Genomic DNA, 22008 nt, shown 5'->3' on the forward strand with positions numbered 1-22008 from the left:
TTTATTTAGGTCATTAAAAGACACCAGAAATAAAAAAATTGTTCTCCTAATTTGGTTTAGAAAAACCAAAAAGGTTTTGTGCCTCCTAAAAGAACTGAGGCGGTTTATAATGATTCTTATTTAAGTTTACGTGAATTACATGCAACCTAACCTATTAATTACACTATTTTTGCATTATTTTAATTAACTATTATAATTTAAAAGATATATTGTATTTATCTTATTGTATTTATTTGGTTTATTCTTCATAATCTTCGAATATTGGAATGTAGTCGTCGCTTCTAGATTTTAGTTTTAATCCGAATTGCGATCTTTGATTGACATCACTATTTATCGACTTTTCTAGACTTTTTACAACATCCGTTTTCCAGTCAAAATTATCTTGCTTTCTAGTTACTTCCTTTGGACGTTTCATATTTGTCAATTTTGTGGTTAATATTTCTTTCTGGAAACAAAAATGTAATAAACGATTTTTTTAATATAGGCTTGTTCATGTCATACATCGAAATTGTAGTTGATATTGACATATTTTTTTTCATTTTATACATGATAGGCAGGCAATCTTATACCATCAGAATTATTACTGATAAAAATAAGCCTTCAACAGTCAATGTGCTGCCAGCCCTGTGCCTGTAATTAAATTGGCTCTTATAATTAAGCTATTACCGATTGGCAGTAACTTAACCAGTAAGTAGTGTTTATTTTGACACAAATATTATGACATTGTTCAAAGCATATATTACCGTAACAGCCTGTGAATGTCCCACTGCTGGGCTAAAGGCCTCCTCTCCTCTTTTTGAGGAGAAGGTTTGGAGCTTATTCCACCACGCTGCTCCAATGCGGGTTGGTAGAATACACATGTGGCAGAACTTCAGTGAAATTAGACACATGCAGGTTTCCTCACGATGTTTTCCTTCACCGTAAAGCACGAGATGAATTATAATCACAAATTAAGCACATGAAAATTCAGTGGTGCTTGCCCGGGTTTGAACCCACGATCATCGTTTAAGATTCACGCGTTCTTACCACAGGGCCATCTCGGCTTTTTTTTTTTAAGCATATATTATTTTGCGAATATTTACCTGAACTGGGTTATCAATGTAGCTGGCATATATTCTTAAAACCGGCTCACCGGTTTTATCATCAAATGTAAGCTTACTTTTAGGTGGAATTTTAGCTTTTACTACCGTTCTTTGTGGAGTAGTCTCGGATACTCTCTTTTCTGTTACAGCGTATAGTCGAAGTGGTGGGCGATTGGCTAAAGTAGCCTTTTCTTTATTAAATTCTTGATCCTCACTTATTTTTGCTTCTACCAGCTGTCCAGCGAAAACTTCGCCATCTTGATTTATTTTTGGTTGTTTTTCGTTAGCCCTGAACAAAGTGTAAGCCACGTTAACGGATTCAGCTGTTTTTTCGAAAGGAGAACCTACTAAATTCTTCAAATCATCAAGTTTTGTATCATTTTCTTTATTTACTAATAAAGATTCTGCATCCCGTTGTGTTGTTGTAGATACAGTTGTGGTTGTAATATTTTCATTTTGATAATTGTCAGCATCTATTGATGCAGCTCTGACGTCGTTTATTGCCGAGTAGAAGCCATTCGCTATAACGTTACCTACGCTTTGACCTATTTGAGCGTAATATATAGGAGTTGTTCTTTGATCTTCCTTATTTACATCGACACTTTTAATTGTTGTCGTAATAGCTTGCAATTCAGTAGATACTGTTTCTGAAGTAACATTCTGAGGCATAACGGTAGTCGTTACATCAATTTCAATTAAATTCTCAGATACGTTTTTAGCAGTAAATGCATGGGGAACTATTGACGCGATAAAACCTTCTTGAGTTTCTCTTTGGACGATATTCTTTTGATTATTATCACTGGCGACAAATGATGATGGAACTTGTTTTGTTATTTGCTCATTTTGTAATAAGAATAGTGGCGTTTGAGTTTCCGGTATCTGTGTTTGCACTTGCGGTTGTATGTCTGGCGTGTATGGTATGAACTCGACTGGGTACTGCTGTAATAATTGACCTTGAAGCCTATGCAAAAACACCGGATCCTGTTGGTAATATGCGTTTTGGGGTATTATTATATTTTCAGCACCTCTATGCATAAAATCTTGTTGATTTGTAAATCCATGAAATCCCTAGAATGTAAAAGTTTAAATAAGAAATACATTCTGATAATTGTACTTAAAACAAAAAACTGTCTAAAAATATTAATATAAATATCAAATTGAATGTGATCGTAAATCGTTTCGTCAAAACATCCTTTACTCAATATTCGTAATGCGTTAAATGAAAACAAATACATAAATTGTCTGAGAAATTATAAAAAATATATCGTAATTATGTCATACCTGCATTGAAAATTGGTGCGGTATAATTGTAGGTTGCGGTAGTTCTACGGTTGGTTGGGAGAGTTGAATTGCTGGAAAACCATATTCTGAAGCAAGTTGTAATGCGGCATTATGTCTGACTATGTTTTGTAGATCGGCTGCTGACATTGACTGAAAATTTGAATATTAATATTGAATCATACCTATATATAAAATTGGAGCAGTGTTTTTCATCGATTTTATTTTTTCTAGCACCACAATGCTATTCTGTAACAACACTGGGTCGTCTGGGTAGGTATCACCCACTCATCAGATATTCTTCCCAAAACAGCAGTACTTGGTATTGTTGTGTTCCGGTTTGAAGGGTGAGTGAGCCAGTGTAATTACAGGCACAAGGGACACAACATCTTAGTTCCCAAGGTTGGTGGCGCATTGGTGATGTAAGCGATGGTTAATATTTCTTGCAATGCCAATGTCTATGGGCGTTGGTGACCACTTATCATCAGGTGGCCCATATACTCGTCCGCCTTCCTATTCTATAAAAAAAAAAACTTGAAAATCGACTTACAGTTACACGCTATTTTGCTCCGTATACCCTTTAAATGCTATAATGATTATAGCCAATGTTGCATATTTCTGACATTTCGCAATCGTATTCTGCGGTAAGTTCGAGTTTTTTCTTGCAAAATAACTCTATAGACTGACTACTGTACCTATTATTTAACTCATTTATAAATAGTTTTGGGTCCATATACCTTTATTGGGTTTATTTATGTATTTCTATAATCAATGTAGAATTATATTTTTGATGGAATGGGATGATGATTTGGTGATATTATGTACAAATTTCATAGTGTATCTAGATTTCCACCTACGTATAATATATATAAATACGTATTATATATATATATATATATATATATATAATCCATTAGATAAATTGGCTAAATCATGTCTATAGTTAAAAAGGTGATGACACGAATACCTATGATATGTGGTATGAAATTGTACTTACAGATGCTTTCGAAAATCCAATGGGCGTTTCAATTTTGGCATTAGTCTGATACATCGGTTGATCTGAATACTTTTCCGTGACTTCATAACTTGGTTTTGGCTGAAATATTTTATATTAATGATATATATATATATATAAGATATTTGTCTAAAATCTAAATGATGTTTTGTATAGTGTTTAAAAAATAGGCTTAATGTTACAATTTTGGCTTTGAGTTCTTTTGCAAGCATATTTATAAAATACCTCAAAATTTTAATACATTTTTTATGGCTTAGCATGAATGATATATTCTTCATTAAAATTGTCTTAAATTAAGATCGACACAGTACTGTGATTGTAGTGATATAGGTTATTAGGTATAAGCTTACCGCATCAGAAGCATCGTTAGCAGCAGTGCCATCTGTCTCGGCGACCACTATCGGTTTGTCAGAGAGGCTGAGGTTGGGCGCTGGTATTGTGTGGATTGCACCTACATTCAAAGAACTCTGAACCGAATTGTCTTTGCCCACAGCTACATTCGAATATCACTCGTCGATCTATTTACATTGCTTAGTCTATTCTTTAATAATAATTCTCTCTGGATGCCACAAGGAAAATGTTCATATCTTTGGTTTTTGGACGTATTGTTAAATTGTCGTGGTTAGGCAATGTATCATTAAATAAATATAATTAGATAATTGACGGGCAATATTCGCTATCATTGCTGTGGACAATTAAAGATAAAAAAGTGCATCGTGCACAAGAGAATGAGAATTCATAGGTTATGAGATAAGTGTAAACTCGCCTAGGTGCTTAGCAGATGTCTGCAATAGCAATTCTTATTCTTATGGCAATGCATTGACTTCAGGTATGTGATGCAAAGCCATCAGCAAGCCATGAGCAAGCCATGAGCAAAAAAAATTACCATCTTTTGAATCAGTAAAAAATAGAGGAAATATTTTTGAAACTTTTTAAATAATGCGTTTTTATATTTGAAGCACGTGCCGGTGTAGCAAGAAAAAATTTACTTAAGTTTAAGAAAGTATAAAAGAGAGTGTTTTTAGTGCAAAAGTGCGTTTCAGCCAGTCAACCTGTACCGTCAGGATGAATGATAGGCGTTGGCGAGGCCCTCACAAACTCGTACTCAGCTGTCGGGCTAGGTAGCGGTAGACGTGTCGTCTTCCAATGATTGAAAATGTTCCGTGTAGGTGCCGGACTTATATTATGCTTCATGGCGTATCTAGGAGTGTTAAAACACTATTACTCATTGGCGTAAATTTTAAAAATCTTTAAATTCAGATTTAAAACTCAATTTATTCGCGTCGTCAAGCAAGTGTAACTGTATTGAAATAAAATATTTTCTTTACAAGATTCTGTACTTGTAAAATAATATTGTATTAAAATTAATTGTCTAAGTTGTAAGTTGTATGACTGATATTTTTTCTTTGAAGCCTTTCATTTACTGTCGTTAAACGCTATAAGCATTAAATATGTTTATTGCTAATAATAATTTAATATACAGAATATTAATTCCGTATATCTAATGCATTCACATTTTCAGAGTTGTAGACAATCCTCATTAAATTGGTTTACAAAGAGTAAGCAAAGCTTTCACATTCAAAGATGAATGAGATATCATTGAAAAATTCGGAAATATGGCTGTTATTTAATTTCAGATCATCTAAAAATGTACGTAGGTATCAATACTTATTCGATTTAAATAACTACGTTTAAAATAATCGAAATATCAAAAACTACAAAAATGTAGCAACTAAATTATAATTACATACAGTAATTTAGAGTACATTAAGGTTTCAAAGAATAATAAATACAGGTAGGTTCTAAAATAATAGTTGCCTGTGTGGTGTATTCCGGTACATAATATACGGTGCCCTTCTAGAAGCAGCTGGGACTATGCGCTGCGGATGGGGATATGCAGGTCTTTGGAGTACAACGCCAGGCCGGAATGCTACAGGTGATCTCAGCCTGGTCATAGGTGACATGCGACTGATGTAGACTGCATGCGATACTGTCCATAGCGTGACGAAGAATATGGTTCTCTGGAAATAATGGATATAGTGTTAAATACATTATCTGGTTTGTAATACGTATAAACTTATATGCCTGTACATTGTTAAGAGGTATATTATTAACTGGTTTGAAATAATATTCTCTTTTCAATCTTTTACAATTCGACTCTGGCTTCGGTCGCGTGGCCTCAAGATCCGCTGTCACTGGGATTTGTGATTTTATATATAAAAAAATAAAAGAGAAAGAAACCGTCCATTCACACAATACCATCTACAGAAACGATAGATATTCTATATAAGTCAGGAAAAACGCTTTCAACCGGTTTCGTTGTTTCTATTAGAAGAGAGAACGCATTCTCAGGAGGTTCAACAGAAAAGGTAAACGCCTATATTGTTGAATCATCGACAGTAGGTTATTTATAAGTTAGTAGCTGAAGTAGAGTATATTATGGAAAAAGGGCTTCGTGCAACTTTTTCAACGTGAAATGTTTTGTTTTCCTCTTAGGAGAAATGGACATGTTACTGAATAGAACTGAGAAGTTACTCTTTTAGACACATTCGCTACATAACTATTGATAAAATTACGATTAAATCTTAATAGCTTACATGAAAATTAATGTATATTTATACCAATTTCAACCTTTATAGAACGACCTAAAGAATATTTTACTTTATCAATCATTAAATCATATTCGTTTTCATCTTGATCGCATTATTCATTGTTGAAGATCGTGTATCCTAAGTCCTTCGACAAATAAAATGGTACTGTTTCCATTTTGTCCGATTTGTAGATACTTTCAGGGCAGTTGTTACAGCCAGAAAGTTGCTACTTGGTCACGGCAGGTTTTCGACTAAGGGATCTTTTGCCCTCCACCTTGCCTTCCACAGCCAGTTTGTCATGGTTACCTGGTTATTTTTGATGATTCTTGGTTATAGTGGGCAATGTGACCGAAATATTCAAGGAATATTAGAAATATATATGATAAAATAATCAAATGAATTGGTATTAGAGACGATTAGAATCAAAATTGACCAGTATAAGAAATATTAATTTAAAAAAATTAAAATAAAAAAAAAAAATTAGTAAAAAAACATTAAAATACCTATACATTGGGCCCTTCGACTCCATATTGTAAGCTGGTTTTGTTATTATTGTTATATTAATAAATTAAATTAAGTAAATTAAGTGGAATCCTCTTTTGTGAGTAGATAATTAAAAATCGTTCTTACTATGGTTATTTTCAAGGATTATGTGTGTGTAAGCACAAATTAGTTTTTATATTATTTTTTTATTATGTATATACATTACGTCATTTTGTTAATTTCATAATATATAAAGAGTTCAGCCTGTAAATTTCTGAGAAAATATGTATACAAAAAAACATTTACTAGATGTTTAATTGCAAATTGTTTTCAAGGTTATTATCACTAATTCATTTCACTTTCGTACGAAGTCATAAGCAATTCTGACAGATAATCGTTTCAATCATGCGAGTGCACGGTTTTAGTGAAACGTCACTTAGGGTTGGCGACTATTTATATATATAATAATTAAATAGCGTATATTTTATTTTTAAATTATTAATTCTTAAACGACACTTCATTTTCTACTTCTTCGATAAAAATAGAATCTTATAATACGTGATATTGGCAGAACATTTTGCGCTAAGCACCAGAAGTAGTAAACGTAGATACCAGAAAAAGAAAAACAAATAGAATTTAACGATCGAATTTGAACACATTTCTTTACATAAAGTTTGATCGAAATTTTTATTTCTGAATCGCGTAATTAGTTGTATCGCATTAGTTGAATTTTTATTATATTTTTTATTATAACACTTACGTATAGTTTTACTATACATAGTATCCCGGTAAAGAATACAAACAACTTTTAATAAAAAATAAATAGCTTTATATTATGCACTTTAAAAACACACCTTGAGTTTTTTTGCTGCCCTTATAGTGGCAATAAAAGATGATTATACAAATCTCTGTTCTAGTTAAAACATTCTTTATCTTCATATTAAGATATTCTAATGCCAACAGCAATACCTTTTGCATATTGCTGTATTCTAATTTGAGCTAGACCTAAGGGATATAACATCTAAAATCTATGGTTTATTGTCTATGTAAGTTTGTACTTTTCAGTGTCTGTGGATGAAGCTGATCAATTACCATAAAATGATCCATTAACCTGTCTGCCTGTCAAAAGTAATTACAATAATTGATTAGGACATATTATTGTTAACATTTGTGAAATGACTGTATATACAGAAAACCAACAAATATGCATATACATTAATAGTTTTATATGAGTGCAGGAAAGATTATTATTGCAAATGTATTCTTTTTTAAAAACGAATGTATTCGCTTTACTAATTATTGCATTTCATTAAAATCGAGTCAATGATCTTGTTTGTCGTTGCGTATGAATTACACACAAGACGATCACGTAACTGAGGTATTTTAATACTGAAAATGTATTAAAAATTATGAGATATAAAAAGTTTTGACGGCGTGCGTTATTCGCGTGCATTAGCGTCATACAATCTCATAATTTATGAGTGATTCGATTTTTTTTTTTCATAAATTATAAGAATGACTTATGTCTATGGACACTTTCACTTGCGACTTCCTTGTATTATCTGCATAAAAAGAGTTTTTTGTCTGTGTAAGAAAAAGAAACGTGTAACGCGTGAATTTTATTAATTGCAAATTATTATTATATTAAAAAGTAATCTTGCTTTAATAATATAGAAACTAAAATTCACAGGCTATATTTAAGAGAAAATTTAATGTATATTCTTTAAGTATGACTATAATACTTATTTAATGACAGCAGTAAATGACTGAACTATTATAAATATTCCATAGAACATGAAACTACTATTACCTTCGTATTTACTAAAATTAAAGCGACAAAGTTTTTCATATTAATTAACGCAATTGTTTTTAAATTACTTTATAATAAAAATAATTGTGAGAAAAACAAAAAAATAAAATTAAAGAATATTTGCTTGAAATAACTGACAATTATGGAGGGGTTTACGTATTATTTTCTCATATGTACATTTCAAATCCAAAATATAATGATGCAGTGATTATGGCAATGGTGATTGTGATGATCACGGCGATCATTGTCAACGGATACTATGGATAATAGCAAACTGCGCAAGATATATTACAGTGTACAGTACAACTGAACATGTGTATGGACAAACAATAGTGCTCTATAACACTCTCATTATCCGATAGGACAGTAGATTGTAACTGGACAGATGCAGCACCTGCTAAACTCCAAACTCTATTACCATTAACATCTATTAATATTTCTTAAAAGAAAAATCAACTAATAATATATATCTATTATAAAAAATATAATTAAATATAATTTCTTTATTTATTATAAAAAAATAAATAAATAGTAAAACATATTTAAAAACAAGCTTTTATATACTAAATATCTTGTCTATACTGTTGACCGTTACCTAAGGAGTTCTTTTGTCTGGAGTCTATCCCGGGTGTAGAATCAGATCATGTGTACTTTATATTTGCATGGTCATCGGACCTTTTTTGATCTCGCTGGAAAAACGCATTTACGCGTTTCCCCCACAAGAAGTGGCATCCCCGTGTAGGACTCGCCGGTACCTAGAACGTCTAGTGCACCGGAATACCCACCAAAAACCATAGGACCATCTCTGGCTCTTCCGGCGGTGTCACGGGATCGCTCGCCCATACTACTGTGATGGTCATCGGAACTGAACCAATACATAAAATTTCGAAGTATAAGAGGAAGTTGTTCTAATTGAGATTGTAAGATATGACCAATACAAACAAAAATTGCAAGTTAAATAAAAATTGTAAAAATGTTATAAGTACGCAAACTTACAATGGTAATTACACCTTTTATTGTGAGGCTTGTACTTTATTTAATTTATAAACAATCACCGCTTATTTTTTTGTTCAACGATACTAAATTTAGAAGCGTTACGTGCAACAAATAAGGCAGAACACTAACGGTTTTCTTCAGTCTAATTGCTGGAGCCGCTAGAGAAATTACTCACATGATAAATTCTCTGTCCAGTAACCGGCTTACGGTTATTATGGCTATAAAGTTTTTATGTAAATTTTAGCCACGTGCGGTACGCGACGGTTTATTGTGATATGTATAAATGTTTCCTTTAATATTTGCACTGACATTGTGACGTCGTTATAAGTGGAGGTTATTGCTATTTTCTTTGACCTCTGAACAGATACAGAAAAAACGTATACAGCTATTGTTGGTTTCACCAATGTAAGAATTTAGAATACTTTCTTACGATGTAAGATTCCGTGAACAACAAAGAAATATGTAATATGTTACTTAGATGTTCACCGAAAACATAAATTAAAATCTATGTTTTAATTTGATGATGAGTTATATCAATTTTATTAGGCAGAATTCAAAGTCGAAATCAAAATATATAGTTCAAGCTCGTCGGTAGTACTATATTTGTACATAAGACCGTTTACAAAACAGGACCAAAATGGCATTGAAGTAAAAAAATAAGTCCAAAAATATACTTTATACAACTATACTGTCAGAAGCACTATTGAATCGTTATTTTTAAAGATTATATTATTCAACTGATTCAGAATATATATATGTAGATTCTACCCCGAAGAACGGGAAAGAAACTCAGTACCTTCACTTTTCTACCAATTAATTTACAAAGATTTGTTGATTAAATACAATAAAATTTATGTAATTATTGTAAATATCCCACTGCTAGGCTAAGACCTAAGGTCTCTTTAGAGGACAAGGTTTAGAGTATATTTCACCAAGCTGTTCCAAAGCAGCTTGGTGTCAAGGAAATAATGCATGTATTATCGCGATTGAAATTGTTGTTCATTTTAAATACTGACACATTATCTTAAGCAGATAATTAGATGATATATACTGGAAGTGTATATGCGATGTGAAATCTAGATGAACCGGTCCGGCTGTTCTCTCTACACTTGAACAGTATGAAAAAGAAAAGCCACTTCCCTGTTCGTACTTGGAAAACGTAAGAAATTATCCAGTTAATTTTAAAATACATCATCACTTAATTTTTTAAGTTTTATTTTTATTTTTTTAATTTTATAATAAAAAAGGTAACCTGCGATGGCGAAGATAAGCGCATCATAAACGTGACTGGTTAAGAGCTTATACCAACTTTGATAGCTAAATAAAACTAATATTGTTATGATTCAATACTTAGGTTTAATAATTATACTAAGATTAAATCTGTTCCTAACTATTAAATTTAGTTAGCTGTGCTATTTTGTGTGTGCGCGACATGTACATTTCACACACACGATGTCTAGTACAAAAATGGTTTCCGTTTATTTTCTACTTAACTTAACTAAAAAGTACACGTACAAGTACACGAGCTATTGTAGTACTGCATTGAGATTAGTCAGCTCAACCAAACAAATTAATAAGACATATCAGTATTTATAATGTATTATTTTAATCATATTAAATTATACACAACGTAATTCGATTTTGAGGTAGTATTTGTTATTTTATTCAGATATACCCTCTTCTTAACTATATAATTTGTTTTCTATTTTTTTAAATGTCACTGTTACGCCGCTAGGTAATTATTAGTAACAGTAATAGTAACAGCCTGTTAATATCCCACTGCTGGGCTAAGGCCTCCTCTCCCTCTTTTTGAGAAGGTTTGAAGCTTATTCCACCACGCTGCTCCAATGCGGGTTGGTAGAATGCAAATGTGGCAGAATTTTAATGGAATTAGACACATGCATTTTTCTTCACGATGTTTTCCTTCACCGTCAAGCACAAGATGAATTCTAATCACAAATTAAGCACATAAAAATTCAGTGGTGCTTGCCCGGGTTGAACCCACGATCATCGGTTAAGATTCACGCGTTCTAACCACTGAGCCATCTCGGCTTTTGTAATTGTTTATTTAATGTTCTCATGTAAGTGGAGATTATTTTTTATGAGAAATAAAGTTTCTTTAACCCGAACCCGATTTTGGTTTATAAATTGTACTTTTTAATATTTAATTTAAACAGTTATGTAAAATGACTATATTTACTACAAAAATAAATTATCTAAGTAGCATAATATAGCAATACTTTCTCTGCATTCGTGATTTAAAAATTACGGTCTATTTTATTTTTTTTAAAAATATATAATTTAATTTACCTTAATCATGGTGAAACTAAAAACTGGCGCCAAAATTTTAAAGCGTAAAAATATTTATCGTATCATCATATTTCCAAAAATAAATGAAATTAAACTTTACACTCGTCACTGTTAGTAATACAAAAATGTTGTTACGTCACCAGTAAAGAACAGACAAGTTGATATAAGACATGAAATAGGTCATCTGTAGTTTTTATGACGCCCCCCCTAACTCGATCCTACTACTTTACTGTAACGTACAACTGTTCGTACGGTCAGTGCAGATTATAATCACAAAATTTTCTATTTTCCAGCTATACTTGAATGTTGTTTACTTTACAGAAAAAAATATGGTGTTTTTTTAATAAAAAAATTAGAACATGATATATATTTACTATGCCTAAATAGTAAGTGGCTTAAAATAAATTAATTTTATTGGTTTGTAAATAAAATACGCGTACCTCAAATGTGTAGCAGGCGTTTTAAACATGTGTTGTAATAGTATTTTTTTTAATCTGTCTTGGCACTTGTTTCATGTGATATTTTTTTCTTGTTTAGTTCTTAAGGCTTTGGTATGTCACCTTGGTTTTTATTTTGTCGTTGCTTTTTATATCCCTTTACGGGTACTAGGCCAGTTATATAGGGTTTCTAGGTTAATTGTATAAAAATGCATACATTTAAAAGTCTTTATTAAAATAAATTGTTAAATTTTTACACACATTTTCTTCTTGTGGTAGATGAGAGACAATTTCTTGGGATAATATTTCTCAACAAATTAAAGTAAATAATATTTAAAAGTTTTCACTTGAGAATTATTTTAGTCCCGTAATATTTTAGTCTACTTATAAGCATTTAGCATTCTACAAAATTTCATACTCACTACTACTTTGTGGTTTTGTATTCCACTTTATGTGATGATGATGATATCCTCCTGACCGATTTTAGTCATCGCAGCCAAACTCAAGAGATTAGCCAACTGCACAGGACATAATATTATTATGCAGAAGTGGGTGTGCAAACACAGGTGCACTCTCTATTCGTTTAAACTCATAATGCTATGCGATGGCAATATAACACGACTGGAAAGAGATCAAGCGCAATACAAATGGCTTTATCTGCTTTCCGAGGTACGGGAGTATACACATTTTCATCTTCCAGACTGTTGAGAATCTTCGACAGAAATAACCAATATTTTTTTATCGGGCTGACATAGGACTTGAACCCAGGACCTCAAGATAAATGTAGCTACTAGACCAACGAAGTAGTTTCTTTACATACAAAAACATGAAGTAATATTTTCAATGATCAATAACCATTACAATGTCAACTCGTTATGATTACAGCTGTCCATGGTTGGAAAGCGATCGAGCCGCGAGCAGGAAGTGTTAATCTAATCAAATGTCTGATCGGTTACGTAAAACTGTTTTGTTAAACTTAGTTTCCGTCAATATATACATAGGAAGTAAATTAGATTATAGATAAATATAATATATTTAAGTAATACAGGCGTATTCATGTAAGAATAGTAAGGTTGTGAGGTGCTTTATCTAGGTTTACTTTTTTATTAAGAAAAGATTGGCATACGGGCAATTGAGCTAACTGATGGTAAGTTACTACCGCCCATAGACATTATCGTTGTAAGAATATCGTTATCGGCTTATTTTTGCAGAATATATGATTTTAGTATTTTTTAAAGATTATATACATGTAAGAGTCGAGATGGCCTAGTGGTTAGAACGCGTGAATCTTAACCGATGATCGTGGGTTCAAGCCCGGGCAAGCACCACTGAATTTTCATGTGCTTAATTTGTGTTTAAAATTCATCTCGTGCTTAACGGTGAAGGAAAACATCGTGAGGAAACCTTCATATGTCTAATTTAATTGAAATTCTGCCACATGTGTATTCTACCAACCCGCATTGGAGCAGCGTGGTAGAATAAGCTCCAAACCTTCTTCTCAAAAAAAAAAAAAGAGGAGAGGAGGCCTCCAGCCTTACTGTACTGTATATACATGGAAGACACGATTCTGCGCGATGATAAAATCTCTCGGGACGAGACATTGTGCTTAACTGATCTGTGATACTTTTCTCCAAAAACACAGAGCATAAGGATGTAAGATCTCTGCGAGAGATACTTATCGATAAAGCCCAATCGAGCAAGGGTTAGGACGTATATCCACATCTTAGGTAAATTTTACCCCCGACTCCAGAAATAACTGATTATATATTGTAATCATTTAAAAGGTAGGAGATATTTTAGTGCACAAGTGGGTGCGCAAACGCAGATGTACTTTCTATTCTTTCACTCTCATAATCCGATGAGACGGAAATCCAAAACGACCGGAGAGATCAGACACAGGAAAATGCTTTAACGAGAAAAGGGAGTTAAACATTGAGAATTTCTTGAATTTTTATTTGACCGATCCGTGATTTGATCTTTGGGATGACATTTAGTAAGCACAAGTCTTATTTGCGTTATTATTTTTCACAATTTTTTTTAAAGTAGACATTTTATAATGCTTGAAGTCACTGCCATCTTCAAGTTAAGACAGGAATTTGTAATATGAAAGAAACTAAACTGTCTCTGTATAGTGTTTTAGCTTGTCAATAGATGGCACCATCTTATATACAATAAAATATGTTGATTTATCTGTTAGAAATTAATAGATTTTGACACGGATTGGCTGATGACAATGGAGGTTGACATATATATATATAACATTATGTATATTTTCATAGGAGAATAAAAGTCTACTTGATTTGCCTTAGCGAATCTGGGTCTGTCACTGGTAGCTCAAGGTCATTTTTTAGACCTCTAAGGTCAGGTTCTTTTGGCCCAAACGTAAATAGATTCCAGGGTTCTCTCATCCTGGTGGTGATCGTATCCAACAATGTATTTTAAGAACGACTACAGTACTCTCACGATCGTGAAAGTCGGCCTAGGTTCTTATATAGCCCACAGTTTGAACTCGTTACTAGATGGCGCTGCACACCAATTTATATATATATATCTATTTGACGAGCCGGTCGGCGTGGTTGGTAGATACTTGCCTTTCAAGCCGAAGGTTGTGGGTTCGATTCCCACTCAGGACAGAACTTTGTGTGCATGAACATGTCTGTTTGTCCTGAGTCTGGGTGTAATTATCTATATAAGTATGTATTTATAAATGAAAAGTATTATATATCATTATATAGGTGGTACTAGAGTCCAAACGCGACGACGGCCAGTACAGTCGGGAAGAATGTTCTGCACTAGCCACCCACCTTGCCAGACCTCAAGATGCCAACTTGCCAACTCTGCTTAGTTTGGGATCGTATGGCCGTGTGTGAATAATGTCCCAAAATATATATGTTGCCATAAAAAATTGCCATGACAATTGTTTGATATAAATATATACACAAGCTGGTATATATTTAAATCAAATATATTTACTGGTGGTAGGGCTTTGTGCAAGCTCGTCTGGGTAGGTACCACCCACTCATCAGATATTCTACCGCAAAACAGCAGTACTTGATATTGATGTGTTCCGGTTTGAATTATAGGGTAGGGTGAGTGAGCCAGTGTAATTACAGGCACAAGGGACATAAAATCTTAGTTCCCAAGGTTGGTGGCGCATTGGATATGTAAGCGATGGTTGCCATTTCTTACAATGCCAATGTCTAAGGGCGTTGGTGATCACTTACCATCAGGTGGTCCATATGCTCGTCCGCCTTCCTATTCTATAAAAAAAGCAGGAAATCAACTGCCGTTTTTGCTAGTATTATATTAATGGACGTAAAATTTGATTATTAATAAAAATTATCAGCTGACCATCATACAGTCACTTCATAAATAAATTTATGAAGTTTTCATTACACTAATCTTGATTGTAAGATGTATAAAAAATAATAAAGCAATTTATTCTTTTGAATTTTAATATGTACTTTCAAAATAAGTTCCAAAACTGATTAATCCCAAAATATTTTTTACTATTGTTTTAGCGTTTGGTAATTCAAAAGTACGTGTAGAAGTTGATTTAAGTATATGAAAATATTTTGATGTGACTTATTTGTTAATTACAATTAAATATATAATCATAGCCACCAACTGTTTTTGTATTTTATTCAAATATAACATTTTTTGTCTTACTGCTTACGTTGAAATGGAATGGATTATATTGAATAATATTTTCCATTTGTTAAGGTTTTAAGGGGATTACAACGGATGTGATATTACTTGGTGTTTTAATGGCGTTCATGAATAACATGGCTTTATTTGTAGGACTTTTGTCTAATTACTAACAACCCAAAGGAAAATAATAGGTACCATAAAAGATTTTAGATTTCTAATTATTTGTTTTGTGTCGTGCTAGAAGGCGATTATCCATTACCAGTCATATTAAAAAAAAAACGAATTGACATTTAATTGTCATAATTGGTGAGGTCTTGATACTCTATATGGTATACAGTATGAATTCGTGAAAAAATGTCGACAAAGTTGTCATCGGCAATTTTAAAAGAAACATTTCAGATTTTATTTATTTAAATTCATATTTAAAAAATAAAATGTTTTTGTTCCAATTATTTATTTACAAAAGTGTTTAAAATACTTATACATTAAATATAAATTATTATTTGAGCATAATTTATGTACAAAAAGACCAATCTAAGAGCTAAATACATACTAAATTTACAATGATTAAGAATATTAAAAGTGTAATACTGTCGGATTTCGTGTTATTGTTTTATTTTTTAAATTTAGATTTTTTTTTACCATTCCAATACAAGCAAAAGTAAAAAGATATTCAGCAATTTTTACAGATAATAAAATATAGATCATTATTGTCCTTATGTATATAATATACAGTTGGTCATCTCGTGACCACGGCAGATGCAAGCAAGTCTTTGAGCAAATATAGTGTAAGTTTAAAGTTTACAATTTAATACAAAATAAAAATAAAATGCTTCACTTACAGTTTGATTAATAAAAAATCAAATTAACCATCTTCCAAATTTAAATATTACATAAAAATAATAGTTGTACATTTCCTTTTAACGATATTTTAAAATTATTTAAATGAGAAACTTATTATATTTCGCATATTTTAAAATAAGAACTAACACTCTGTAACATATATATTCTATATATCTGTAAATATATAGAAATACAAATATTTATATAGATACACTTTGTTCTAAATGATAATACATAAAGTTAGTAATAAATGTTCTGGCAATATTAATCATATCTCTTACTTCACTGGATAAAATATTTTAACAATTATTTCGTTTTTTCGGCTTCAAAGCTACGTTTTAATTCACAGTATTTTCATTTTATAATTGTCTCTTGTCCCCATTTGTTTGTGTATATTGATATTAATTTATTCGTTATTGTATGTATACATATTGGTTATTAAAGAACTTATAAGAGGGTTTTAGTCTATAAAATGTGTATTGACTTATGATTATAATAATTGTTCATGATGCAGAGGATTTTGGATTTCTTCAGTGGGCATCCAGCAGGATGACTTCGACGGCAATGATAAAGAATGTTTACACACTTGAAATGCTTACGATGAAATGGGATGGATTATATTGTTAATAACTTCAATACATTTATAAATTCTTATAAAGTTTAACGACTTTTTATGTATCAAACAGATTAAAAATATGTTTTGAATGATACTGTTGTTGCTATTTAAAAGAATCCAAGCAAATCATTTCTTAGAAAATGAGACAATATTATTGTTGAGTTGTATTACATAATATAAATACACAAAAAAGTCCCAATAAATAGGATTTTTTTTTTCTTATTACATTTTTGGTTTAAATCAATCAGCTTTTAGTTACAATCTATCAATTACAAGAAAAAACTCGAACGTAGATGGTAGAACTCGATCGTGAAATATCAGAGAACATTGATGACTACAATAATTGCAACATTTCAATGTTTATGAAACTAATCATCGTAAGTCGGTTTTCGACATTTCAAAGATCGATCGAGTATCGAGAGTTAAATTTGCCTCTTACAGAAAAGCTTTGACCAAATTCTCAAGAAAAAAGGAATATGTTACATATGCATGCATGTTGTAAGTTGATCTTGACGTCGAAGTAAACAAATACCTGTCTAGGCTGGATCTTACAAATGATGGTACTGTAAATTTTCAGTGTCTAGCACCGAACCGTAAAGAGGTGATTCTGAAAAAATAAAATAAAATTTTAGTACAGTGAAGTGATTATTATGCTCTCATTATTTAGTATTAGTAATAATAAAATTGTTATCTGAAATTTTCAAAATAAGTCAATAATAATGAATTTAGACTTTTGTTTGACAAACAATAGGCTGCAAAAAAAGAAGATGAAGCATAAAGTAAATAGTCACATCAGGTTTTGAACCCGCATCCTTCGGCATAGCTAGGGTGCTTTATTATCATATTTGTTTATATATTTTTCAATATAATTGTCAAATAAAGAGTAAAACCAGTCAAGTTTCTGAGTTAAAGTCAAATGAATGGCTGTCGGAGTCGAGTCATGAACATACCTCTGTCAGTCAATAGTCAATCGTCACACTTGAACAATCCTGTTTCCTCGGAGAATAAATTTCGTGTCTTTTTTCCTTCTAGTACTTTCCGTTCCAGTTGAATTATGCGCAGTAGTCGTCGGAGGCGTTGTGGTCGTGGTTGTCGTTGTCGTGGTGGGCGTAAACGTCATCGGATCAGGTAGGAATTCCGCTGGTAGCACACCGATCTCGTTATCAGTTACAACTTGTGTTGGTAAAAGCGGTATGAGACCTTTTTTCAACATTTCTGCGTAATCTTTATTGAATCTTGGCTGTTCGTCTGACGACCTTTGATTATCATTCATATACGCGTTCAATTTCTCTAAATTTGCATTAATCTTTTTGATTTTCGATGGTGTCAGGCCTTGTGAATGTGCAGGTTTGTGGACGGATGGAGCGACGGAGAGTTTGGAAGAAGCGTAATCATATGGAGGATATTGATAACTAGGATCATAATCCGTGTAAGTATCAGCCATGGCTGGTTCTCCGTAGGAGTTCACTGCTCCCCAACCCATAGGTCTGAAAGGTGGAACGGGTTGTGGTGGAGGTGGTACTTGGTCTACGATCGCGGTATCTTCGTGTATCGGAGAATTGGTTGAGAAAACGTTTTTGATGGCAGAGTATACTGTGTTTAATACGGAAGGTGGAGGTTCGAGAGGTGTATAGCCTGCTGAATTTTGACTTCCGCTGGGTATTGTGTCTCCCAGTGGCGTTAGGATAACCACACCGGCATGTACTCCGCTCAATTTACCCCGTCCTGTCTCAGAAAAACGTCTTAGTCGGACATGAGTTACGTCAGCTGTCTGTTAGTTACACAACTCAAATGATAGATGAGCACCTTTCTAATGTTATAAAGATTGATCATTATTAAATAGAATCCAGCTTAGCTGAGAAGCCAATAGTGATGTAACAGCATTTTATTAAATTAATCGATAACTAATTGATGGATGTGTATTATTGTACTACTTAGTGTTGTTTTTTTTATAGAATAGGAAGGCGGACGAGCATATAGGCCACCTGATGGTAAGTAGTCACCGACGCTCATAGACATTGGCATTGTAAGAAATGTTAACCATCGCTTACATCACCAATGCGCCACCAACCTTGGAAACTAATTGTGCCTGTAATTACACTGGCTCACTCACCCTTCAAACCGAAACACAATAATATCAAGTACTGTTGTTTTGCGGTAGAATATCTGATGAGTGGGTGGTACCTACCCAGACGAGCTTGCACAAAGCTCTACCACCAGTAGTATAATGTGTATATTAAATCATGTGGTCATAAAATATGATTTAGTTTAAATTTATTATCATGAGATAAAAAAAATATGTGTAAATTAATTACAATTATATCGTTATATTAAAGGTAGATACTTTTAAAACGGGTATTTCTTTATTTCACTAAAGTATATTATTAAGTACTTATAAAATAATTAATGTGTAGTTTGATTATAGTACCTACTTATTTCTTGTGACTTCGTCCAATAGATTTAGCTCCAACTTCAGAAATGGCTATTTAACTTTTGAGATATATTTCTAATATATTGATATTTTAAAATAATGTAATAAGAAAACTTATATTATAGTCCCCTCCTGTAATATTCCATTGAATTATAATAAAAATGATAAATTGTTTCAAGTTTCAACTATATTTTAAAAGTTTTGTTAACATATTATGAATAAAAATCCAATCATTTTGACTACCTCGTTGGTCTAGTGCCTAGATATAAGATAACAGACCCCGAGGTCTAGCAGCCCGGAGTACGTAAGCATGTAAAGCCGTTGGTTCTGCGCCTGAACTCTTTTCGTTGGATTGCTGTCCTGTACAGTTGACTAATCTCTCTTGAGATTGGCCGCCGTTGCCGAAATCGGAGGACATTTATTATGAACTCAAAAATAGAACCCAAAACAAATATTGACGATCACTTATAATGAATCGAATAGACAATCGTATTTAAAACAATCGTTATGTACAGTGGCGTAACTATACCATCTGAGGCCCGTGGTAAATTCATTACATAGGGCCCTTCCAGTAAAATCGTCACCTTGTAATTTTTAATAAAGTTTTTAATAAAGACAAAAAATTAAACAACCAATGTATGCGTTTTAAAACCCTTTTCTAATGAATGCTGTGAAATTTTAACAATTAATTTGAATTTGTATATGCCCTTTAGCTATGTCCAACTTTAATTGATTTTAAATACTTATTTATAAAAGTTATAAGTTTTACTAAATTTAGTAAAAAATGTTAGGTTACTTCTGAGCACGCAGCCTCTCTGACCGGGGCATTTTGCCAGCCCTGCCACCCTACAGTTACGCCACTGGTTATGTAATTGTTTAAATAAGGCCAATAGCCTATAGGTTAAATGTAATTTATAGTTCTTACGTTGTCACAAACACTAGATGTCTAAGTTGGTCGTAACACCTTTCACGATGTCTTCCGGTAGCTGTTATGAAAATCCTTACAAATCGAATCATAATAATACGTTTTTAAACGTTATTTTAGAACAGCTCGACCGTATTATACATCTCGTTTTCAATACGTATATTGCGATCAATACGTAACTCTTTGGGTCACTGGAATAAGCTATTAATATTTATGGTTGTAAGTTGTATTTGTTTTGTATTGAATTTTAATTCTGTGACATAATTTATTTTTTATCTGTCGTGTGTTTTGTGACATAATAACTGGATATGGAGTAAGAATATGTGACATTTATAGTATTTTTTAATGACTTCTTCACGTTTATGGAAAGGCAAAGGTATTGTGCCTTACAGTGTTGACCAGGTGCCAAATTATATATATATTTTAAATTATATCATTTACTAAATATATAATTTCGTAAAACACCAAATTATAATTCAATAGATTCTACTAGTGATGTAATTAGGTCAAAGGTCAAACTAACGAGAAGGAGAATGGTGAATTTATCCGACTCGCTCTAACAAACTGTAATTTGGGTAAGCACTATGACTACTAGCTCGTTGTATTTGGATAAAAATAAAAGATAAAAATCCATGTTTCGTACACAGGTTAAACATATAACTGAAAATCATAAATGCCCTATAGTGGCTTCTATTATTATTATTCGTTTTAGAGAATATTAGTAATAGCCGTTTTTAAGGATTTAGTAATGTTCCTATTTACCTCTATATTTAGGCGCTTGTGTTGGTATAACAAAAGCCTCAGTGGTCACAATCGAACTTGCGTTTTACATCGCTAGGCGACTCATAAGTCATTGCGCTATTGACGCTAAATATAACATTTATATCTTTTTAAAGATGAATTCACTAGACTTCCCTGCATGGACATGTCTCAGAATTACTTTCAACATGCCGGTTTTCTCACGATATTTTCCTTTGCCGATTACTAAATAACAATAACAAAATATACAATGACTATGAATAATTTATTAAATAATGGGAAAGCGTTGGCGTCACCCTCGTTACTATGATGAGATATTATGTTATTCAATGTTGACTTTGAATGATTAGAATACATATATAAATTCTACTAAGTTTTAACGGCATATACTAACTTAACAATACGCTTACAATGATATTTCTAAAAAAAATAAACCTCAGGTGAACCGTAATAGGAATTCTATTTACTTACAACGATAACGATACGTTCCCGATTAAATTCCGATCGCTTCGGTCGAACCTTCGGGATCCTTCTATCCGTAGAATAGGAAAACGGATAAACAGTAACAATTACGTTTAGATTCGATTGCGATAACGTGATGATCTGTTAGTAGAATTCTCCCCAGAACTTGCCTCCGTGGAGGCGTGAGGAGATATTAAGAAATATCAATTTTAAATTGGAAGCGAAGTTTTGCATGGTAGCAAAATTTTACCTAAAAGTATTAATATATTTTATTATACGAATTATCGATTAAATATTTGTTTAAAGTAGTAATAAAGAA

At 32.4% G+C, this 22008-nt stretch overlaps 2 protein-coding genes across 2 annotated transcripts in view; both read right to left on the minus strand.

The window, feature by feature from the left end:
• Nucleotides 1–238: 238 nt before the first annotated feature.
• LOC126769200 (uncharacterized) lies at nt 239–6266 on the minus strand. Its single transcript, XM_050487840.1, has 8 exons — nt 6246–6266; nt 5194–5396; nt 4428–4576; nt 3726–3826; nt 3358–3456; nt 2364–2513; nt 1083–2150; nt 239–445 (listed from the first exon to the last, which is right to left on the minus strand). Exons 1-8 carry the CDS (start codon nt 6264–6266, stop codon nt 239–241), a joined length of 1998 nt encoding a protein of 665 aa, XP_050343797.1.
• An 11284-nt stretch (nt 6267–17550) lies between these two features.
• Nucleotides 17551–22008, minus strand: part of LOC126769169 (uncharacterized) — a 31288-nt gene continuing 26830 nt past the window's right edge. Inside the window, exon 6 of the mRNA XM_050487797.1 lies at nt 17551–17719. Coding sequence (XP_050343754.1) covers nt 17661–17719 — 59 coding nt within the window. The 3' untranslated portion in view covers nt 17551–17660. The remainder of the gene's footprint in view (nt 17720–22008) is intronic.

The sequence above is a fragment of the Nymphalis io genome, chromosome 6 (assembly GCF_905147045.1).
Source record: "Nymphalis io chromosome 6, ilAglIoxx1.1, whole genome shotgun sequence".
In the NCBI taxonomy this organism is placed as follows: domain Eukaryota; kingdom Metazoa; phylum Arthropoda; class Insecta; order Lepidoptera; family Nymphalidae; genus Nymphalis; species Nymphalis io.